We start from the raw sequence: 25,711 nt of genomic DNA on the forward strand, positions 1-25,711 counted from the left end.
TACATGACAATATGAGTATGGTTACTAATAATTATTATTTCTAGTATGTTGGAAGGCAGTATAAGGTGATTTTTAAAAGGCAGACACTAAAACAAACCTTCTTAGGTATAAATCTTGGTAATTGTTCATCCTGAGATGGGGATTTATTTGATATTTGTTTTTCCTTTGGTGAAATGAAATAATACCTATACCCAAGAACTGTTCTGAAGACTGAATACATTAATCAGTGAAAGGTGTTTAGAAAAATGCCTGTTACATATACATCTAGTCTATTATTGTTTTTATTAATAAATATTATATTGGTTATTAAAATAATGATAATTTATATATTAATAATGGACATATAAAACAATCAGAAACATTGACTAATGTACTCAGGATCTGAAGAGGCAAAAGAATTTGTAACATCTTCATCACCAACTCTAATTGTTGTTTATTGGCTTTGTTTGTTACCTTATTGATTCATTCAATATATATTGAGCATGTACTCTTAGAAAGCCACTGGGATGGCTTTCTAAGGTAAGTGCTGGGGATTCAGATAAGTAAACCAAGGCCTTTCCTCTCAAAGAACTAACCATAGAGAAGTGAGAAAGACAATCCTTGCAAGGAGTTAAATATAATTTGATTTTTTAAATAAAGCTATTTATAAAATGACATGAAATACAAAGGGAGAGGGTAAGTCATGGAAGGCTCACAGAGAAACAATGTGCTGACCCTTTAAACTGACTTCTTGAAGGCAAGCAAAGGAGAGAGAGAGAGAGTGAGAGAGAGAGAGAGGGAGAGAGAGAGAGAGATCCCAGGCAAAAGAGCAAAATATGCAAATATATTCTAATCCTGCCAGATGCAGATCAAGAAGAGTCTAATTTTATAAGGAGCCTTGAGAGAGCTTCTTGAATTCACATGGTAGTATCTAGAAATGGATCTTTCTGAAAATGTCTCAGTAAAACCACACCAAAATGTTAGGCAAAAATAGCCTGAGGTTAACTACACAGATTATGGGGTCACTGGAGTTCAAGTTGAGGCTAGCTATACAACCCTAGACAAGTTACATTTGAATTTAAACAGATTTATTTGATAAGCCTTATTTCCTCCCCCATGAAATGGAATTTTTAAGTGAGAATTAACTGAGTATTCAGAAAAGGGTGGTTATTATTTTCTTCTAAGACAAAAGCTGACTCTGTAAATGGACCATAACCATGAGCTATCTTAGGCAAGAAAGAAACTATATGTTTGATGCATAGAGGCATAAAATGTTGTGGGTGAATAATTCTATTTAAAATAAAATTTTAAAGGAAGAGACCCTTTGTCGCCCTCATGTTGATGGAAGAGAAGTTTGTGGCCATCTCTCCTATAGTGAAAATATTTCCCAGTGTTGAGCCAGCCAATAGTAATGACCTCAAAAGGATTCCAACCTGCCTGAATTCTCCACATTTAAAGTGCAATGGCAACCAAATACCTGCTCTAGGAAAAGAAAGTTCTACTTCATCTTTTGTTTTATGTAACCAAAACTGGATATAGGAATCCACCCTTTAAATTTCAAAGTACACTAAAACCATTTCTTTAAAAATTTTTCATAGTGAATCCCATAGACATCTCAAGCTGCTAATGAAACCATCACTGTGCTCATTCAAACTAGTTGAAATCACTTAGAAAATAGGGCGATCTTTTATCTGGTCACAGTTGTGTCGATTTAACCAATAACCAGAAACCCTCTAGACCTAGCTCTAGTACATCTCCACTCATCTTTAGCCACCTTTAAGCAAACCCTTTGGTGCAGCCATACAAAGCTACACATAACTGTCCAAACGCACCATGCTGTTGCATACCTCTGTGCCCCTCAAATGCATGCCATTTTTTTGTGCCTGAAACTCAGTTCTCTTAGTTCATCCATATAACTACCTGCTCCTCAGGTCTCAGAACAAGCCTAACCGCTCTGCAGAGCCTTCCCTGGTTCAGCTGTTTTGTTCGATGCTGCCCCACACATGCCCTTGCCATGTGGCAACCTGTGTGCATTCTAAGGACAGCATTCACCACAAAATTCCGTCCATGGCGATCACTCATTTGCCTGTCCCACTAGCTTTTATGCTCCCCAGTGACAGAGACTATAGCCCAAGAGACTTATACCTACACTAATAAACGTGTAATAAAAACCAACAGATACCTTTTTAAAATATATTCTATACCCTCTTATAAATAGACACGAAACATATCTCATCCTGGGCCAGCACAGTGATCATTATGAACACTAATTTTTGAATTGAACTTTATTACAATAAAGTTCAGTGGGTCAAGGAACACTTTTCCCTGCCCCAAATGACCCAGACTCTAATTAGTGTGTCTGATTTCTTTAAAGTGCCCTTGACTCTTTGCCTGGCTATTAGCCCTGACTCTTGACCGTCACTATGCCTGACTCTGGCCAGTCAATGGTCCCCTTTTTGTTGACATTGTTAAAGCTTTGCAATGGGGGACCAGAAAAAAGTTAAAATAATAGTAAACAATTTCTAACTTTAAGTGCACTGATTTGTAACAGATATTTTAGCTGCTATGAGACCTTTTTTTCCCCTCAACTCTGGTGCTTCTAAAAAATGACCTTGGCCTGAATGAAGATCTTGACATTACAAAAAAGGAAGGTTTAAAGGGACTAACACAGAACTACAAAATATGAAGGAAATTGCTCACCTTGGTTGAAACATCAGCAATCAAATTCTGCTTATTTGGATCCACAAAATCCACAGACTGACCTTCAAATTCAATCTTCCCAAGCATGGTGCCCTATCAAATTAAAAAATTAAACAGTTAAAAGGGAGCAACGATGAAGGTGCTGACAGGATAATTCACAGGGACTTAAACAGCTGCTCTGAGATTTCAATGTCTTTGTAACTGCTCATAACCAAAAGCATCTCAACCTGGAAAGATAAAGTAATTTGCATAGTACATTTTGGGACCCACTCTGGGAAGTATGATGATTTCTTTTAGGGCGGAAACTATCATCTGGGGCAAGCAAAGTCAAAGGCATCAGGATTTGTTGCCTTTGTCATCAAAGGCATCTCCAGCTTCCAGTATTTAGGGTACCTATTCTTTAGTGCATCTGACCTAAAGATATTTCATGGGACATGTGCATAAAACAATATACTGAGAAAAAAAAGAAATCTAAATATTTTTAGAAATTTGGAAAGGGTGGGAATTTATTGCATCATGATAGCAAAATTAATTCACAAAAAATGTGAAATGCTATACAAGTCATAAACTCTGAGAAGTGGCATCGAAAATATTGACTACTTTAGACACGCTAATGTCTATGTGTCCCTGAGAGCCTGAACTTTAAAAAATGTTTAGCCTTCTGTGAAGCTTCCACAAATTACCTCCACTAGCTTGAACACGGGAAGTGTTTTCTTCTTATTATTAATTATGCCATGAGATTTACTTCATTTGTTTAGTTTGATCTATTTAGGAAAATAGTATATTATATTTAGTAAGTAAGACTTTATTGATGGGGGAAATGCCAATTTCAATGCCCTTGGAGAAGGGCAAATCATTGATTTGCCCTTCTCCAAAAAAATCAGTGCACTGAAGAAACCAGAAGAAAGTCCTTATTCCCCTTGGAAATGTATCCCTTCAGGGAAGACGTCCCTTGGAAGTGAATGAGGGTAGAAAGTGACAGCACGCCACTCAGACATGACGGTTACTTGTGTGATCACTAAACTCAGAGTGCTACCTCAAATTCTGGAAAAAATAACTAAAAATCACGTTTCACTTCCACACTGGATGGTTAATTTTCTTGATGGTCTCTACTTACTTTTAGAATTCAAATCACAGAATCCCTTGGTTGTATTTATGGATCCTTAATTTTGAAATTTGGTTTTCAGTTCTCATCCCCTTCTTCTTAAAGCATGCTGAATGAAATTCAACCTTACTTTCCAACCTAAGATTAATAGACTAAATGCCACAGCATACATTTTTAATATGAGCCAGCACCATTCCAAATTAAATATAATAGGTGATACTACATTTTGTCTGTGCTAGCCTATTCAGCCAAACTTTGAAAACTTAACTGCCTCTCATAAAAGAAGAGTTCATTTTAAACCAACATAAAGAACACAGTATGGTCTTGTAGAGTGTTTTTTTCTGAAATTAATAAAGCCTCATTATATTTTATTCAACTTGCCAATTCTGCAGCCCAAATTGAATTTCTCAATTCTGTTTCCTTTCCATTCTGGTAGCCTCATGATTGTTTACTGCTCCCACAATGTCACTGAGCTAAGAAAATACAAGTATCTACTTGGAATATTTAACCACACTAACATCCATTCTCATGAAAATCATGGCAGAGGGAAGAAAATCAGAAATGGAGTAGAAGGGTCACGTGAACTCTCTCTCTCTTTCTTCTGGTCATGGGTATGGAGACATGTTCTTATTTTCAAAGCTGTTTCTTTCTTTCTGTTTACAGAGATCCTGTGTCAATATATTCTAACAAGAAATCTACCACAGATTTTCTTGAAGAATCTCTTTGACTTTGAAATTGTATCATTTTTTTTCTTTTTTATGCAATAAAATTCAGTGAGACAATGTTAGTGGAATTCGGGGAAAAATTTCTTTCTGCTCTGAGAGATGAAAGTTTCATGTAGGGAAAAAATAACTGTCCACCTTTTATAACAAGAAGCAGCAAGCTGATGGTGAGGAAATACTCTAAGAGGAGGGGTCAGATGTTTCAGCAATCAGATATGAAAGCAAAACATAAACATACCTGTTACCACTGCATGAATCACTGCAGTCTCCAGAAAGACTATGTAACTGAGTTAACACACGAAGGGCTCCTTTGACATTCATGAAATACCACCCACTAATTTCACAGACAACTCCTCCAAGAGGACTAAACAAATAACAGCAACAATGCCGTGCACCTCCTGCTTTGCATTTCCAGCATAGAGGCGTTCAATTCAGGTAAAGAGTTATGCATATAGTAACCTTCTCCACTTGTTTCACTGGCCCTGAGCTGAATTTAAAGGCCTTAACTTGGGATCATGAAGACAGAGGGGGCACTCGACAAACTGCTGCTGAGTGAATTAACCTCAAGTCCATTCAATAACAAACATCCCAAACAAGTATTCAGTCACGAAAATTACATCAGAAATAATAAAACAGGATGATAGAAACCCAAATGGCAGAAATCGGCCAGATTGGTTCTTTTACATACTAGTGAATTCCTCAGGCACTGAGAGTATATACATTCTCATGTGTATGTGTGTGTGTGTGTGTATGTGTGTGTGTGAAGAAACAGAGAACTGGCTAAAGATGACCATCATACCTTATCCCGAATTATTTTAGTCAGCATTCTTGTATCCACTCCATAAATTGCAGGGACCTATAAAAAAACCGCAGTGACAGGGAAATTGGAAGAAATTAGATCCAGTGCATTGTTTTCAAGTTACAAACTTGGTGTCATCTATCTTCTTGAGCAGTAAATAATCTCCCTACTCCTTCTCTTCTTGACCCAGGGTGACTATGCTGTCAGAACACTGCAAATGGCTGTTCCACTTGGGCACAGGACTGCTAATGCCCAGGCACTTCCTCAGAATAAAAAATGAGAAATTCTGAACATCAATCTTCCACTACAGTTTGGTTGCTTTTAACATAGGACGTTAAATAATATCACATGTATACACACGTATATATTTTGAAATAGTGAAATTTGTGAACCTCATATGTAATGATATGCAAATAAAATGCAAATCCATTCTTTGTGCCAAATGTTCCTGGGACTTGGTAGGCACTCAACACATTTTTCTGAAGGTCCCTGTGAAGTGGCCATGCTGTAATAAAACCTGCCCATCTTTTGAGTAAGTCAGGCAGCACCACCATTTGTTGTATTTTCTTTGCCTGGGCTGGATAGAGACAGAGGGGGTATAATGGAAGAGCAATGAGCAAGGAATCAGGACCACCAGTTGCACTGTCTGTGTTTCCCACCAGCTGTCTGAGTGATGCTTGAGCATGCGGCTTTGTCTCACCTGCACTCAAGGGGGCAAACTTGTTTTTATGTCATACACTCGTTTGTTCTATGGGTCTGTGCTCATGGAAGAAGAGTCAGAGCACATTTATACAACAAACTAACAGCCATGGATGAGGTTTATATGTAAACCATGAGTTCCAACACAGAACAGCTATAACATTGGGTGCCCTACATGGCACAAAGGAAACATTAAAAGTCTGGGTGGGGATTGGAGTGGGGGGCGGCGGGGGGGGGGGGGGTCTTCTGAATGGCCATTGCAAAAATTAGCTCTCTGGAAGTGAATTCAGATGGTTGAGAATAGTAGTAACCCGGGAGATGATATCATCTTCTTTCTTTTAATATTTGGAAAGAATGAGAACAAGGGAGCCAAGATGAAGATTTTTTGATTTATCAGGAAGAGGCAACATTTAGCCAAAATAGGTAGACATTCATTGGAGAAGTAGAGCTTTAGTAGAATAATACTCTGTCACTTACAAGCCCAGCAGCAATTCAACAAAAAAGCAGCTACAGAAATGAAGCTAAATATAGAGCAGGATCATTAACTTTAAGTATGTCTGACATTCAAACCAAAAGAATTCTCTTATTTGATTAGAAAATAATAGTTTTAAAAAAGGAAACATAAGATAGGATTTATCAACTTTTTCACTTATAACTTAAAATGAGATTATATCACATTCCATGTCATAGAGTCATAATGTTTAAGTTCAAGGAGACTCAATGGCAATCTGTTTATACTCATTAGGAATTAAACATTAAAAAGCATGGTATGATAATACAGCCTGCACAAAGTCAAACAGCTAGTAAATGGCAGAGCTGATATAGAACCCATGACAAAAGTTGCACATCTGTGGGTCCTGGATGAAAGGGGAGGGAGAGGTGAAGTGTCTTGAGAAAACAGAGAATTCTAAAATTTTCTCTAACCCCTTTCTAGGGTTAGAGATGGCAACCAAATAGCTCCGACTGCCACCTAGTGGATAAACTGAAAGTATGTGATACTACATGTTTATGAGAGAGTTCAGACAGTTCCACCTGTGTAGTACAAGAAGGAATTGCTTTTTGAAATTTAAAAAAAAAAAATCCAAACTGCATGATCTGCATCATCTGCTTGAGTCTTTTCAATTATATATACACCTTCCCAGCTTCCCACAGACCCCAATGGTCGTCCTCAGGCAACATGCTCTGCCACATTTCTCACCTTTTCTTCCTGCAGCCATTGCCCTAGAGTCTTGGTAGCCAGCCAGTGGTTGTAGTCATTGCTATAGTTCAGCACCAGCAGACCTGCAACCTAAAAGACCAGCAGTCACTTAAAAGGGGTGATCGTGAAATATTATCCAAGCCTTGTGACATGTCTTAAGAGTCAGTTTGCATTTTTTAAAAAGCTTCATTACATCCACTGATATGAGGCTTAAATTTGTGGAGATGAAGAAAGAAAAAGGATCACATTTTGCTCTTAAAATGTACAATCATTACCTTAGTATGTATCATCTGAAGGAACAGTTTAACCTAGTTTGCTAAATCCTGCAACTAAGCTAGATCCCCCTTCTTGGCACCGTGTATTTTTCTTCAACAGCACGTATCAATAATCTAATAAATAATTGCTTATTTAATGTACAAGGAAAATGAAATAATGTTTAATCTATATTTAGAGGTGAATGAGAAATTTGGGTAAAACTATGAGAAATAGAGCTAAAGTAAATGATCAGGCCAAGTCATTCAAAAATGGAATGGTATAAAACAAAGACTGGTAAATTTGGTGTATATGATTTTGAGTGGTTTGTATGTCCCACATTCCTAAAATATTACCTGTGGAAGTTTTAATGTCTTTAATTTTAGAATGGCATATAAGCTTTCTTTTATTCATCTCCTAAACAAGGTAAGATTAAAAGGCAAATAGTCAATATAGAGTTGATTATCAAAATCCTTTTAAAAGTATATTCATTACCAATTTTTGTAGCATAGTTATTACTTGGACTTAATAACAACATTTTTTTTCAAATGAAGCCAACTTTAATCCAAGGCATTAGAGAATAAATCTAAAGTACCTTTGGAAATAAAACTAAACTAATGTCATGTTTGAGATTATTCTCGGGTATCTAGGATGAGGTTGTGAACATGAATTGAATGGTTTGTACTGTGCGGAATTGAGGAAGAAACTTGACCCAGCCTAGATTCTTAAAGTAAATCAACCACATGTCCTCAAGTTGAGACCTTTTAAATAGCCATCCCTGGCACTACCTTAATTCCATCAGACTCCAGATATTTGCTAATCCCCATTTCATCCAGTGCAGTACTGTCAGGAGCTCCACCGTTCCCAATGATGGGATTGGCCATGGTAAGGATCTGTCCCTTGTAGGCAGGGTCAGTAATAGCTTCCGGGTACCTGGGTAGGCGAAAATTACCAACAAAAAGGAATATAACCACAATGCCTTATTTACTGAACCCTTGCAAATGGCAGAACATGTGATTAACGTCCTAAAAACCTATCTCTAGATTTCAGCAAGCCTAGGGAAATTTTAAGATAGAATATAGAAATTTATTTCATAATATGAGTGATATGGAAAGAAAAACTGATTCTTAAGTACTAAGGCATATTCTTAGATAATTTTTATTCCCTCATTTTCTTAAATTTTTTGAGTCCTTAAAAATTTCTATAGGGTCTTAATTTTTAAAATATTGTTCTATAGTTTGCAGATATCCTGAAAATTCCCTTAGCTTACCAGACATGAGTGAGCCCAAACTGATATTTACTGTTGAGGGTTACCAGTGTCACCAAATATTAACTGGAAAAATTTAAAGTTTTTTTTTTAAATCTTTTAGGATGCCAAAGAATATCCAGAGTATGTCAGAGGTGGTCGCATGAGTGCATATGTTTATTAAAAATTTACTGAACTTTTCAACCGCACATTGATGTCTCTCTCTATCTCCCTCCCTTCCCTCTCTAAAAAATAAATAAAATAAAATCTTTAAAAAAATTTACTTTTAAAACTTTTAAAACACAGAGTTAAAGTCTATGAAACATGTATTTGACATAGTTGATTTTTAAAAGTTTAGTTTACAAAGAGGTATATGCTTGAGAATTATTATCAACTTAGATGAAAAAAATTAGTCCCACAAAAATGGACCTGAAGCATGGTCCATTTTCTGACTTCTGAATTAAAACATCCAAATAACTATTTAATAGCTATTTTAAAGTACTGCATATGGAACTAGATGGGAATGCAAGAGGGATTTATTTTAAAGTTTGGGGAAGGAAAAAACAATACTTGTTATATAGAGAGAGAAATATCCACATATATTTAAAGATATATATCTTATATATTTTTATATATGTATATATAGATATAAATTTATATATTTATATTTATAGATATCTATGTGTTTATAGATATATATATATCTTATTCTTAATAATAAGAAATTTTATTCCCATAAGTGTCAGGAGCTCTCTATAGCTATTCCATGCATTGAAATGCATTACATTTCATTTTCTGTAGAAGAAGTTAAACCAAATCTTTCTCGTGGACTACTGCTGAAAGTGAATTTAGGTACTGAGGTGACAGAACTGACGACCCTGAAACCAATCAAGTTCAGCTCAGGCAGTAGTCCACATAAATTCTCCGACCCCTGCTCAGGCCAGCTCCTCCCAGAACTACCTCTGTCAACACGACGCTCAGCCTTTCAGCTCAGCAACCCCTAAGGTGGCTACAGAGCTGTGATATGTATCCACACCTCCATCAGCTAATTTCTCAGATGCTTCTTATTTGTCAGGAACTGATCACTTTTTAGCCAAAGCTTACCCACAATATAAATGCATTTCTTGCAGATGAAAAACAAAATAACCCCCTTAATTATCAGCCACCTCACTGAGTGAGTCACACAATGAATTAAGGCAGCATTTCTCAATGACAAATAGGGTTTGTGGACTGAGCTCATTAATGAACGCCTTTTTCTACATCAAAAAACGTTTTTAATTCATTTAATTTTACTTCCCTTTCTTCTTTCTCTCCATAAAACGACGGTCCATTGCCTTTAATCGTATGCTTACAATACTCTCCAGTAAATGAATAAACACAGTGTGTCCTAGAGAGCTACAGTGTTGGAAGCAAATTAATCTATCAGGTCCTGTTTGACTTTTGTGATGTGACAAGATTTATTACCCATAATCAATCACACTGACGAAAACTCTGGTGCCCTCCATCATTCCGATCTATATTAAACAGTTGTTTGTTGGCAGGTATATTAACACGACTAGTAATTAGTGCTGTCGAAAAGCTTAAATAATTGCCTGGTGAAGCAAAACTTTTCAAACAGTTTTTATACACTGTAATTTAATGTTCTCACCAGTGGAACTATTTTAAAAATTACCTAATACTCTCCATTTCAAACAGAGAGCCAAGAGTTTAGAGAAAATGTACATTAGTAGGAACTCAAGAGAGGTTTGGCCAATCACTGTCTTCAATATCAGTTAACCCAATATCTCTAGGTTTGTATAAGGCTAACTGAATTTCACTAAAGAATTCATCAAATATTTTATAGTTTCATCTATTGAATCTCTAATGGAAACCTCTTGAAACCTTCTAGTCATTTTTAAAGTCTCATAATTTTTTTTAATTCCCAGCTGTAAACAGCTGTCTAATCCAGCTTCTCACTGTTTATTTGTGGAAACCAGGGTTCAGAAAGGTACAGTGATTTTCTCAATATCACATAATCACTTATCACTAGAGCTGAGACCCGAATGTCAACCTCCTGGTTCTCAGATGAACAAACGTTTGTTGGCTAGATAAGAACAGCTACAGCATATCTGGAGCAACTCTCATCCTTGTTGCAGCACATGTCTTAGCAGGTCTTAACCATGAAGTTGAGTCTCAACTGATAAATTTTGAAAATGTCAGATCTATGCACCTGGCCTCCCATTGAATAGTTCAAAACAATAAATGTTATTTCTCCTTTCTTATTAGAGTGCAAAATTATGTAAAACACCTAAGGACTGTCTTTACTCCATTGGGTAGGTCATATTAGACATGCAAGGTTGATTATTAATTTCTCTAATAGAAGGGCACTCCAACTTTCACGTTCACCAGATCTGTAGGTACCCCACCTTGCCGAAGCCATTCGGTAATTTGACATAACCTGTGTCCTTGCACCCTATGTTTCTAGAATTAATTTTGTTTTGCCCTGCAGGGGAACACCAGTGTCCATGTGCTCTTCACTGACAGCAGCAGGAAGGACTCTGTGCATCTTTCCAGGGATGGCAGCAGTGGGCTGAGCACAGGCATGGTGCAACATCAGGACGTATGTAGTCTTATTGTGATGCAGCAATTTCCACTTCCCACTATGAGTAAGATCATCCAGTTATTCTGCCACACAGAGAAAGAATAAAGCCTTGAGCATTACTCACCCGCCCAGGCCAGTATTAAACACCACTTCACCAGCCACAGAGGATGGATGGCCAAAGGAGTAACCTTTCATCTTAGTTCCATCTTCCAGGACAATGTGTGCTGTCTGTGCCTAAAGAAACAGATTCATGATTCTTAGCAGAATACAAAATGTAAAGCACAGCCAGCTGAAAACAAAACCCAAGGGTGCAATACACAAACTGATTAAATAAATGCACAGTATATTTGATGAAACTTTACCACCTAGATTCAGAGTTGCTCCACTGTTACTTGCCACTTTTCTTCAAATGTATGGCTCTTGTCACTGGCAGGTGTTTTATTTTGTTCTGCTTTAAAGAGGAACTGAAGCATATTGATACATTGTCTATTCTAAGTCTTACTTGTAGAGTTATTGTCAATCCAGAAATACTTCCATTTAGCTGAAATCCTATGTCTACCCTTTCCCCCTTAATATGCCCTAGCTTTGCTCAAGTATTGCTTTAAGGGAAGTCCATGAGTTTGCAAAAACACTGTGAAGTGTACCATATAGCCCATTATCACTCAGAGGTGTAGGGCTAGGAGGAATCTTTAAGGTTATCTGTCAACTTATTCCACGGAGCTCCGGTATTTGAGGGGGTTGTCCCAAGGGCCGCATCCTCCACTGGCTGTTTGGTCATAAAGAAGCTGAAACTTTACATTCTGTTGTATGGATACAAAAGCAAGCACAATGAAACATCTAAAAATATATCATAGCTTGCTTTTTAGTAGAGTTAATTATATCCATGCCTGGTTCTTTCTTTAAATTATAAAGCATTCTGAATTTGATTACTTCACCATACCAATCTCAACCAGCTTCTGTAAAATTCTTGGCTTAGAAGCGAGGCAATTAGAGAAACTTATCTAAAAAGCAGGCATCATCCAATCCTCATAAATAACTTTAAATTCTATTGTTGAAACAATTTAAATCTAACTTTCAATGTCCATAAAGTTCAGAGAAAGAGAAATGTGTTAAACCACGCCTTGGAGTGCAAAACCTAGACTCTGTAAGGAACTCTGTAGGACACAATAATTGGAACATGGTTAAAAAATAAGTTACAGCAAACTGTAATAATTGAGGAAATTTACATAATAATAGTTGGTATAATATTTTAAGATTGAAGATGATATTGTGGTTATATTTGTCCAAGTTCTTGTTGTCTTCAAGAGATACACTGAAGTACTGAAATGATTACAGACAAAATAATATGATATCTGAGATTTGCTTTAAAAGGGACTGGGAAACATAAGTAGGGATATTGATAAAACAAGTTTGCCCATGAGTGGAGAGAGTTGAAGTAAGGGAGATCATTCTACTGTTGTTCTCTCTGCAAGAATTAAATGTGGTCATTAAAGATATAAACACACTGATTTCTGCTTTCCTTCCCTGACATTTTTAGGACCAGACCCACAATGCCTAATCCTTTTGTATCCTGCCAGCCACCGTCACTCCCATCTCTCTCTCTCTCTCCCTTTCTCTCTCTCTCTCTTTCTCTCTCTCTCACACACACACAAACCCACACACATACCTTGGTACACAGAAGGAACCCAGTAAGTGATTTCTAGACCTCTGTTTCTACGATCTTCTAGCTTTGTGACATGCACTCAGCTTTTCAAGTGTGAAAAACACCTCATTCTTTTTCTGTAGTGATATTCCTTGTAGAAACACAATGCCTCTTTTATGTGCAAGGTACCCGAGTCTCTTGACATTGGAATGACTGTTCTTCAGTGTAAAGTAGTGTGTAATTATCTTTAAACCAATATATCATGGGCTTAAATATTATCTGTGTCTATGTCTACATACACACTAACTGATACACACACAGAACTATTTCAGTGTTACTTATTAAAATTGATATGTGTAAGGTACTGCTTTCAACAGGTCAGTATACATATTTCAATCTGAGGTTCAATGGAGGGATTTCAGGTTTACATATCTGAGAAAGATTGCACGAAGTGCTGTCTTGTACATTTTGTTTGTGTCTGTGTGTACCTGGGCAGTTAGTCCAAAGAATTTTGCCCTTTTCTTAGCATATCAAATTGTTTTTGAGGTCAAGTCTTGTTTTACCACAACCTTGGAACCAGTGTTTGAGATCTCAAGCTTAACCCTTTATCTTAAGTAGTTATGGTTTAATGTCTCAGCCACTCAACCAAAAAAGCTTTTGGAATCAGCACAAAGGAAACCACAATAATCAATGTAATATTAGTGAATATAAGACTTCGCTTGCAGAGAAATCAACTTAATACACAAGTTCTGAATTCTGCTCCTCTATCCAAGAAATCACCTTTTCACATCACTTCTTCTACTAACATGATATTCCTATTTTATATTTTACTAGGTTAATATTGTTTTTGTTTATTTATAATTCAACACAGAGGTTGATGACTTTAGGAAATAAGAGTGTAATGCTCAGTATATTTCCAAAGGCTATTATAAGTTCTTCAAATGTCTATGGTGATAGTCCTCAATAGGGTATGTTTACTGGGAAAATTCCCCAGGTAACTCTTGATGTTTCAATAGGTGAAACTTTTTGGTCCAAGTAAAGGAAATTCACTGTCAAAAAACATTTCCTACTGAAAGTATTATTTTCTGCTCTCAAGGAATTCATGTGTAACCTAAATGCTTTCATAAAATAGAAGGAAGAAAGGAAACCTTTTCCTTAAAGAAGATGTAACTTTGACAGAAACTAAAATAACTTACCTACACACAAGTTCACAACACTTGTGTGTTAACTGAAAATCTCAGTTGTTTTCTGTATACGTTTATCCACTCTACACTGAGCCATACCTGTGTAGAATATTACCTCTATTTGTACTTTTCTTTTACTTTATCCTCTTCTTACCTAAAAATTTCAAATGGTCTGATCTATGGATTAGCCACCCCTTAATTATTTTAAAAAGGTAAAAATTAACATAAACAAATCTAACTCTTGTTAGCCTGTTCCTACACTTTGATTAAATATTTTTCTTTCTCTCTCTATGGGACTAGTTTTCAACTTTGCTCTCTACCTTTTAAAGATATATTTGAGAATACATTTACTATTACCTGAAAGAGTCCCTGAGATTGTGCTCAATATGTCTTTTGGCTTCTGTAATTATATTTTTTGTTCTTTTGGGCATCTTTTATAGATCTTCCAATCCTCTTTCTCACTACACATTATATTGTTACAAGGCTTCTGTTTATTGCCTCTAGTACCCTTTATGTCCCACTTAACTACATTGGCCTCCAATGAGTTTAAAATGATGAGTGCCAATTGACTTATCTATGAATTGATGGAGGAACTCGGAACAAAGAGCTCTTATTTGGAATCCCCTCTTCTAGCTAACAGTTCCCTAAATGCTATTTCATTCCAACAAATCCAAAAGAAATCACCTTGTTACTATCATAAGATGTTTTAGTAGCCTCAGTCCTAGTAAGAAGAAGTCCGTAGCCCAGGAATTCGACTATAACATTAAGTTGTAATTTCAGTGCCTGCTGGCAGAGCACTGTGGTACTTCAAATGCTGAGAATGCAAATGAAACTTTAATAGAGAGAAATATATACACTTGCAGAATATCAGAAAAAGTAACCACAAGAGTATATAAATGAGTTCTACAAAATAAAGGACCTTGATTATGAGTGTTTAATTAAATGAACATTCCAACAAGACAGTTTAGACACTCAAGTCCCCACATGTGCCAAGGTCCCTGCTGAGCTCACGGAGAAACACCCCCAGCGCCCTCTGGCAGTGAAAGGGCCGTGTGCGTACTTGGCGATAAAAAAGAGCAAGACTCAAAAAGAACATTGCTGAGGCACTTGGACATGCAAAGACACGTAACATATCACCATTTCTCTCTCTCGGGAGATTTCTCTTTAATAAAAAATGTACACTTTTCCATCTACGGTTTGTTAAGTAATGAAAATAAAATTTTAAGGAAAAAAAACTGATGTCAAATTTTGAATTTGAAGTCCAAAATTTCAAGATTCCTTCAAGGCTTTGCTCAAAAGCCACCCTCTTTCTGGGGAGACCCATCTTGACCTGACTATTTAAATTGACACTATGCCTCCCAGCACTCTATCTCCTCAGCCTACTCTTTTCTCACAGCATTCATTGCCTCCTGACACATCATCCGGTGTCATATTTAGAATATCTGTCTTATCCCACTAGAGGGTGAACTTCACAGGAGCAGAGTATTGGGTCAGCTTCGCTCACTGGGGCACCCCCTGGGCCTACACCAGCACTTGGCACAGGGTAGATGATCTTTCAATTTTTGTTGTAGAAAAATTGTTGAGTATCAATCTGAAGAAAATAACATTAAAAATAAAGAAAAGTATTATGACACATTCGGATTTTTGGTTTGTTCTAAATATGAATTTAAAAATAAGCAAATACCTGTTCTGAGTTGTTTTTTCATTATGTTTAAGTAACAGTGCTTTTCTACAATATCTTAAATGTAGTCTCATAATATGAGAATATTACGGCAGGAAAGAGATGTGTTATTGAAGGATAAAGGGTGAAGAAGGAAAAGGCCAGCGGATGCTTTTACCAGGTGGCATGGAGAGTGTGCTGTGCATACTCAATATCCACGCTGTGCGGAGTTGAGACAAATAATCACAGTAATTCAAAACCAGGGAGTATTTATATCAGTTTACTGGGTATGTCGCATGAAAGAGGGTGACCAACTGTTTCATTAATTACTTCATTTTACAATGTAGACAAAGAATGAGAGAGCTCTCTTGCCCAGTGTATTCTAAAATATAAAAGAAAGGGTGAAAATCTTGTATTATCCTATTTAGTTTTAGACTAATTTATACAAAAGAATCTTGAAGAAAAAAATATTTTACATCTCTCATAAATTCTCACATTTCTCACATTGTTCTCATATATTTGCATTAACAAACTCAAGTGAAAAGTCTAAATCTAATTAAAAGGGATCAAAAAGTTATTTTGAACACTAAAAACTATTCACTTTTTAATTAACAAAATGACTTGAATAAACATGTACTATTTATTCACTTTGCTCAGTCTGAAAACTGAGTTTACCTTGCTGCTGTGTACCTCTTAGTCAATCATTACGAAGTAATACAAACAAGCAACACATTCTGAGGTGAGCCTCACCTCGGTAGAATTGAGAAGGACTTTCCTGCGGTTTGCTCTCACTAGATATGGAGAACAAATTTTCTCCTTCCAAAATATGAACACTTATAGAACCATTATTTGCATGGGGCTACTTTGGGGGTTTTCTTTGTTGTTTTTTTTGTTGTTTTGTTTTGTTTTAATATATCCTTACAGCTCTTCATTTTACTTTTCCCCCTCTGAGACTTTTACTAATATTCAAGTAACTTTTCTTAGTAAAACCGTTATGTAAATTAAATTCCATGTGTGACAGGATCCACTTAGTGGCTTCATTCTAACTGAGTACTCATTTCTACTGTAGTATAATTCTTCATCACTAATTAAATGTATACAAAATCATAAGAATATTCTTCAACTCTCAAGATCATAGCCAATAAAAATTTTAACTTAATTCATTATCTAATTTTAGACTTTAGTGTCTCAAAGTCAAAGGACTATTGAGATGTTGTTATTGTTACCTTTATTCATATTGACTCAACCAAATTGGCAATAAAGTGCTGAAATATAACAACAAAATTGTTTTGGATTACCTATATTAGTCTTCAGCTTAGCAGTTAAGGGATAGTTAAAAGCTTTTATTAATCAGTCTTCTTTCTCCACTTACTACTATTGATCACCCAATATACATAGTTCATTAAATGTAAAAAGCAGAGAACCTTACCACAAAGTCCACAGGAAATGAAGTTTTTATGTGGATATCTCATTTCAATAAGGTAAAGTACATCAGGTTTGGAAAATGCTTAGATCACAGATTTTGAAAGATAAAATAATTATTCACTTGAATAATTATTCACTAATTATTCAATAGTTTGTGTGTGTGTGTGTGCCTAAGTAACTGCTCCCAAATTTGCTTATATACTCATACTCATTATATAAATTACCAGCCAGTTTAAAAAGATAGTTCAGGGTAAGAGTAGAGTATAATTTTCTATCCATCCAGGACAGAAATTATTTTATGTATAGAGAGGGCAGACTTCTGGAGAAAAGCAGTGAGAAGAGCAGATGCTTTAGGGGGAAAAGTTTCTAGACTATGGGCACTCACTTCCTCTACCCTGGCCCCATCCATGCCAATCTGTGCATAGTTCATGCACTGGGGACTGCCTGAAATCCTGTGCTGTGGAAGGGAAGAAGAGGGAGTATGAGTGAGGCTGGGCTGGAGAGAACAATTTTGACCATTCTTTCTCCTTTTGCCATTTGGCTTTCTCTTTCCCTCCCATACCTTGCTTGGTGAAATATGGATTTCACTAGTTTTGGGGAAGCGGGAGGTATTTGTTTTTTGTGTAGTTTGGGCTTTGGTTTTATACTCCTGATCAATTGTTTATTGAAAATCAGTTTTTCAGATGACTTCGAAGACTGTCAGAGAAACAAGTCTTGAAGGGCCACTTGGCATACGGACTGGTATGCCCAAGTTCTTACCCTCATTCCTAGCTTCTCTTCTTTCCTCTCATCCACATTCTACCTCTTGTCAGAAACCCAAACTCTATCATCTTTGTACCAAACAAGCAGTGAAGGACCTGTCACTTCCAAAGCTAAGTTTAAATAATAATTGGCACTTAATCCACTATATCCAAGTATAAGGCTAATTTATCTGGTAAGATACAGGCAACCCCAGACAACATCAAGGAGACACAGCCTGCTTTCTAGGTCCAACACAGCATCACCAGTGCACAGCAGGGCACCTGGCACATAGACAGTGGTTGAGGGAACTATTTTACACCTCTCTGAATTCATACCTTGGCCCATGAAGTTAATTTTCAGGGACTCTGGAAAGGTCATTTAATACCTGGTCACAAGAAAGAAGTCATTAGAGTGATTGGTGACTTTGGGAAATGGAATCGAGCAAGACTGGCTCAGCTTTTCTTAACTCTCTTTTCAAAGAAACTTGTTCTCAGGTGTACATGGAGGTGGTAGAGCTGGGGTTGTGAAATGAATACATTTCGTTACAAACCAAAGCCCTGTTTTCCAAACAACTTGAGCAGTAATAAAGCTGATTTTCACATTCCTCCCTGTTTGAGTGCTATGTCTTATTTCTCAATTGATTTTAAACTTAAGAGTTGAGGGGAAGGTGAGATTATTACCCCTACAGTCCTACCAGTAGTAAATACCTGGCAAATATTAATTGGTTGAATGAATGAATGAATGGCTATCAGCTGGCAAAGATGCTGCATAACTCTACTTTTGCTTCTCTGGGACATACAGACTGGCTTGCAAATCACATTCCTGCTTTGCCCCCAGTCATATTTAAACTATTCCTCTTAGGCTCTGCTTACAAAAATGAAAAGTGATGGGAAATGTATAGCTCTATTTCTTTTTTTAAAAAAAGATTTTATATATTTTTAGAGAGAGGGGGAGGGAAGGAGAAAGAGAGGAAAGAGAGAAACATCAAATGTGTGTTTGCCTCTCAGGTGCCCTCTACTAGGAACCTGGCCCATAACCCAGGCATGTGCCCTGACTGGGAATCGAACCAATGACACCTTGGTTTACAGGCCCGCACTTAATCCACTGAGCTACATCAGCCATGGCCTGTATCACTCTACTTCATTCCACATGTTCTGTTTCCTGAAGGCTAGGTAAAGGAGTAAAGGACACCTACTTCAATTGTGTTTTCTCCTTCATATTCCACCAGGTAGAGATGTAAGTGGATATAGCAATTTCTTTTTCTAGAGCCATTATATCATAATTAAGCTTTATTCACACTTTAGTAAAAATTACTTTAGTCAGATAATCTACTAACTTTTTTGCAGACTACTGCTAAATGATTAAATAATGAATTCCGCAAAAGGGGAAAAGTTACAACAGGAAAAAAAGACAAAGATAAGCAACACTCCCACACCCATGTACCCAACTATTTATTCTAATGCTGATACTATCAAATATTTATTTTTCCATTTTATACTTGATATAATATTTACTTTTAATCACATTTTAAATTCTTAATTCATTTTTCTTATTTTTGGTTGAACCATTTTCTAAAACAAATTCCTTAGTGTTTTTTCTAGAAGTGGTGAGTCTGATACAAATCTTAAGAATCCAAAGATACTGAGTATAATACTAAGATATTAAAGTTTCAGTCTCTCCCTCTCTCTCTCTATCTCTGCCTGTCTCCCTTTCTCTCTCTCATCTTTTCTTAATATCTCTTGGCTGTAATAACATTGAAATCACATCTGCTTCTAAGAATCCAAATTCAAGATAAGACTCCAAAGGCTTTTGAGAGTCTCAAGAAATAACATTTTTTTTATTCATGGGGGTTCTAATGCAGAGCACTGCAGAGCACCTGAGTGCTTTCCTTTCCTCATGTATCCCTAAAACACGAGGGTTGACCCGGACTTCACACGAATATGACACAGCCCCTAAACATCAGTCAAGGTCCAAGGTTCTTTGGTGCCCTCAAGTTGCCCAATGTTCAAGAGCGGACATTCCCTTCTGGTGCCCACCAAGCACAAGGTCAACATGCAACTGCCTGAAATGACATTCACACACATACACATACAGAGAGAGATTTCTGTAGACCTTTTAAAAATCTCTTGATTGACCTTGAACTGATGTTTAAATTGTGTCTGCAATTAATATCTACAACTCTTCAGAATTACATTTTTCTCCCATCCATGTAATTATATTGCAAAACAAAAACAACACCATTCCCCCACACATAAAAACACACACCAAAAAAAAAAAAATAGGTGGAGGATTTGTTACCAATATGCATATAGAAGGAAATGCATTAAAACTAGTTTATGCTTACAGTTTAATCTCTTTAAGCCTGAAGCATATAGGTATTGTGGATCTGAGAGCCAGTCACTTTATAAAATAATTAGTCAAAAATTGTATTTCTTTGTCACATTAATGATTTCCGAGGACTAAAGATTGAAATTAGTAGTCTGCATGCTCTAATAATACTAAATATTACTTTTATTTGCAAATTCAAAAGAGGAATATCTGTAAGACTGTAGCTTTTTCCACGCAATATTTAAATAGGTTATAATGCAATTATTCCATTTAATCTTTTATTTTACAATTTTATTTTTCTCTAAATTAAACTGTATTACATAAATTTCTGATTGTTCCCTATCCATATGTTACTTTTAAAATGAACATTTTGATAAACTGAGCAATGTTTGGATGTTGTACTTTTTAATATTTGTAAAATTTAGGGATTCTTTAACAAATTTATAATAATTCCTGATGAAAACACATTTTGTGAGTGAGGTTGTGTATAAATAAAAATTCTAATAAATTCTCAATGTTGGTTGATCTGTCTGCCATGTATTTTGTTATTGTTGTTTCACTAGATCATAAAGTACTTTATTGTTCATGATGCTGCCCAAATATGATATTGCCAGCAGATCTGATATTTTCCCTAATCACTCATAATTTTGGGGCTTTTCATTTTTTTCTTAAAATTAAAATTCATTGTAAGCCTACATTTATGGGTTTGTTTTCATTTCCCAGTAAGATAATTGATTAGCTTTATGGGACCACAAATAAATGACCAGAATTTTATATACTAATGCTCTCAGTTTCACTAATGCTCTCTGTTTCAAAGTGTTTTCCTGAATAAGAACAATGCTATGAATTCGAATCACACAGCCAAATCCCTTTCAAAAACCTTTGAAAGTGTGTCCATGGTGCTTGCTCAACTGATTCAGCGGGCTGGGTTGTAGGAAGTAGCAGTCAAAATTCAAGCAAAATTTGTAATTTAACCTGTGAAAGTTTTTGAAACAGCCTGGCATTTATTATTGTTGTTAGGTTTTTCCTTTGCCTTCAGTATTATGTTATTTAAAAGCATCCACTTGTTGTTCATTTCTTGTTCCACATCCCTGCATCACTCTGAGCTAGCTTTGAGGATACTCATTTTTCATCTTGAACCAGTTTTCATTGGATCCTTTAGTTCAAGGCAATTTAATACCTACTATGTTAGACTTTTGTGTATGTTGGACTTACAGGGCTCTATAACAAAGAAACATTTGAAAACTGAAAAACAGCATGTTTTGTTACAAACACTTGGCAATATTTTGGTTAAAGGGGAAGAAATACGTCAACTCTATAAACAGCATTGCCCTAAAATATCCTACTTAAAGAATTATTAATGGCCATATAAAATAAGAATCCTTACTGATTATTTCATTTAAACACTCTGTTCTCAAAATGCAACCAAAGAAAGGTAAGGAAAAATGTAATTTATTTTATATGAAGATAAAGTACAGTACATAAATGGGCTCTCGAGTAAGCAATAAAATTACAAGAGGAGAAATGATGTAGAACATTCTGGATCCAGGCTAAGCAACCATGGCTTCAGATACATAAGCACAGTAACAAAAACGCCAAATTAAAAAGATCCATTGGTGGTATTGGAGGCCTAATTATAATTCTAACAAGATTTGCTGCATGTATATTTGTACGAAAAGAGGCATCACGTCCTTGTATGAACCAGAGTCCTTACCCACCTCTGAAATGGGAAGAAGAGCGTTGTTTCTTCCCCGGGGTGTGAGAGTTCACTGGTAAATGTTCTGGGTTGGATGTAAAGCCTCAAACTAATTGAGGAATAAGTTTCATAAGCGATTTGAATTTCAACTGTTATACCTACAACAATCCATTTAAGCTAGAGTGAAAATAAAAATGATTTACTCTGGGAATCTGACTGTATGCAGTACTATTAAACCATTTGGCTATGTAGATTATTAGCATATCCGAAAAAGTAGAAGCCCCCGTATGTTTATGTCCATTTTCACCAAGGCTTGAAGCTATATAACATATTTGATTCCTGGCTTACCTGATAATTCTTAGCTATTAGTTCATGTCAGTATTCATTCTCTTAAGAAATAAAATAAATCTGATCTAAGTTTTGGCAAGAAGCTTAAAGCCAGAATTTATTTCAGTTTATTATTGCATAAGTAATATGGTAAAAAATTAAAATCTTGGAATGATCTTTATTGATAGATGAAATCTTTTTCCTTTAAGTTATACTATCAAAACATGGATATTTACAATTCAGAATTATAGCACAATTTGCTATGTCTAGAATATTTAATGAGACTCTCCTGCAATTACAATGTCAACATTTCAGGATTTCAATGTACCGTAACTACAGTAATCAATTAAGCCTTACAACATCCTAAGTTAATATTCAGTCATCTGCCTTTGGTTAAACGTAAGCCAGTATTGGGAAAAAAAATCACAAGGTTAATTTCCTTCAATACTTCTATGTTCTGGGCATTTATAAAGAAATGAGTCAGATTTATAAATAATTTTTATTCTAACTATGTTTCTCATTATATATAAAATATAGAATTTAGAAAAATTCCATTTAAAATATGTTCATAAATTATAGGTTTATTAACAAGTACATAAGGGCACCTGCTATGTACAGTGTTATGACTCTGAGAGGTACCTCCAGTATTGTCAGGTAATTTTTACTTTATGGCAATAAAGTAAAATAGTCTTATACTTAATTCTACACCATAGAAAAAAAACTTGTTCAGTAAAATTCTTAATGATACAGCAAACTTACTGATTGCTTTGTAAGAACTTCACATTAACCAATAATCTCCCCATGAAAATTTAAAAAATCATTAAAAGGCATTTATTAAGTTGGGGGGAAAAGGAAAAAGAATAGAGGAGTCTTGAAAATACTTTCATGAGTTGAACCCATTAGATCAGATGAAAATCAAGTGCAAGCTGAGCTCACTAGGGCTGAGGAGTCCCACAACAAGCACGACCCTGGCCCCTGCAGCTGTCTTCTATCCGCAATCACTGGGGACGCCCTGAAGAATCCTGGTCACACCAAGCACTTTCAGTCTGACACAGCGAACTCCTGAAGCCCCGACATGACCTCTGGTATGGCCATTGCTTAGGAGATATTAAAAACCCTCTACTATACCCCCAACCTTTAATGCAAGTCAGAAACACTAAGAAAGCCTAATGAAGATGTGAGGGCAAAAGAATGCTCTCTACGTGTATAGCAGTGAGATCTAAATTAGCCTTTTTAAGGCAGTGGTGAGTCTGGCTAAGCATGGTTAAGCAGAAACTTTAGGCATCACCAGCAAGAAAGGAAACCTGAAGCCAAAATGAGTGCCAGTTCTTTTGGCGTTTCCCCCACCTGAGTTCTCAGTTTGTAATGCAGGGCTGGGATTAGGGAGAGGCGAGTGAGGTCCCTAGGGTGCGAAATGGGAGGGAGGCAGCCATGGCCCTGGCAGCGAGAGGCTCTTTCGCTGTTGCACCTTAGGTACCTCACTCGCCACACCCTAGTCTAAGCCCTGCTCAGCAATGGTTTTTCCAAGGATTTCATGGCAAGAAGTTCAAACTATCAAAACACTGGTGATGACAAATGAACGAGTCTACAGTTTAGAAAAAGGAAATATACAAAGCACAGGACATAAACAAAAATGGTCAAAAGAAAGGCTACCTCCCCATGGAAACCATATTGTCCACCAAAAATATGTAATGTTGTCCATTCATTACAACTAATGCTGACGCAGCTCATTCGGGATTGGAACATACTTTATTATTTCAATAGTATGGAGTATCATGGGTGAAATCCTGCCCTAAAATCTATCTTTAGTATGTCTAACACAACAGTTATTTTTGAAAGTGTGTGATAACCATAGCCCTACCCCCAACTCTAATATGTACAGGGGCTCCAATACAAGAATAAAATCTATTTCCTCTGAGTGTCTTTAAAGCTACTACAATACATCTAAATGATTTTAATCATAGGAGTGTTCTGTAGTTGCCAATTCTAATCAAAGCACAATAGGTCCTCATAACTGAGCTAAACAGATACTTCTGTTAGGATCAGAACATAATATCTTACAAAATGAAAATCTTTCAAAGGGAATAATGATTCTTGGTTCCCATTTGTATCTAAAGTGCCAGAGAGAAGAATACTTGGACAGTTAGGTTCCTGACTTAATTGTAACACTAGCCACTATTTTTAACAATAAGTGGGTAAGTGAGAAGCAGTACTTACTGAATGAACTCTTTTCTATTCAGAGGGAACTTGATCTTTCTAACTTAATACCTTTGATTTCCAAATTCATTTGCAAGTAAAAATAAAACTGTTTAATCTTGGTGACTTTCCAAGACTTGTGAACTCAGAATTTTTAAATTTGTAAGTCTCTTGAAATCAGAAACTATCCAGTAACCATCCATTTACTTCTACTTACTTTCCCTGTATACTCTCAAGATAGAAGTTACATGTTTACTTCTTAAATAATGAATGAATGAATGATTTAGGATGTTATGTTGTACCTCCCGACTTTTGGATTTGAATTCACCATAGTGGAACAAAATTATTTGCTTCATAGTCTTTGAGTCTAATTCATTATAAGTAATTCCTTCCTAGAGACAGGTTTAATATAAGGCAAAGCTGAAAAAGTCACCATTATAAATATTTGAGATATTTTATCATACATCTTGTCATAATAATATGTAGTCTGTGAATAATATGAAGAAATTCTGATCTAACTTTCTACTGTCACTCTACTAAAATGCACAGAACGAAATTTATTTCTTTAAGTATCCTGTTTTGCTTGTATTTTATTGATTTTTAAGTATTGATCATGTGTGATGGTCACACAATCCTATGAATACAGCAAGGGTCATGTCCACACTACAGATGACAAAACTTAGGTTTGGAGAGAATACCTGACTTGATCAAGTTCAGAGCATTAATAAATGCAGAAGGGAGATTAGAACCCAGATCTTTTGATTCCCATCTGGTGCACTCTCCACTACACAGCTACAACTGGCTGAATAAAATAATGAATACTGAACATTTTCAGTACAAATAGAACTAGATTATGGTCTCCAAAACCTTCATATTTTGTGGTGGTAGATTATGTACACTTGATGTCAAATTCCTTTAAAATGTAGAGTACCTTGAACTTCTTTCCTTCTCCCATAAGCAAAATACAACTGTGTCTATTAGCAAGATATGCTAAATAAACATTAGCCACAAACAGTTTTATAAGGTAGGGCCATACAAAAGTACAGTGTGTCACTGCTATTGTCAACCTACTCTTTCTGTCACTGAGAGGGGAGGAAAAGTGACCTCCAAAAGCAACCAGTTTAGAGGGCAGTGTTTATAGACCTAGGAGCAGGATATCTTCCACAATCCATTTACTGTCTCTAACTAGCTGTAATGTGACTAACCATTAGTGACTGTCCTCATTGCCTTT

At 36.1% G+C, this 25,711-nt stretch overlaps 1 protein-coding gene across 1 annotated transcript in view; it reads right to left on the minus strand.

The window, feature by feature from the left end:
• CPS1 (carbamoyl-phosphate synthase 1) overlaps positions 1-25,711 on the minus strand; it is a 115,383-nt gene that overhangs the window by 87,252 nt on the left and 2,420 nt on the right. The window contains exons 2-6 of the mRNA XM_045852873.1: positions 11,406-11,515; positions 8,243-8,387; positions 7,203-7,292; positions 5,306-5,362; positions 2,680-2,772 (exon numbers count right to left, since the gene is read on the minus strand). Of these exons, the coding sequence (XP_045708829.1) occupies positions 2,680-2,772; positions 5,306-5,362; positions 7,203-7,292; positions 8,243-8,387; positions 11,406-11,515 (495 nt within the window). The remainder of the gene's footprint in view (positions 1-2,679; positions 2,773-5,305; positions 5,363-7,202; positions 7,293-8,242; positions 8,388-11,405; positions 11,516-25,711) is intronic.

Source organism: Phyllostomus hastatus, unplaced genomic scaffold (genome assembly GCF_019186645.2).
Source record: "Phyllostomus hastatus isolate PE091 unplaced genomic scaffold, TTU_PhHast_1.1 phas_contig_137, whole genome shotgun sequence".
NCBI classification, from domain to species: Eukaryota; Metazoa; Chordata; class Mammalia; order Chiroptera; family Phyllostomidae; genus Phyllostomus; species Phyllostomus hastatus.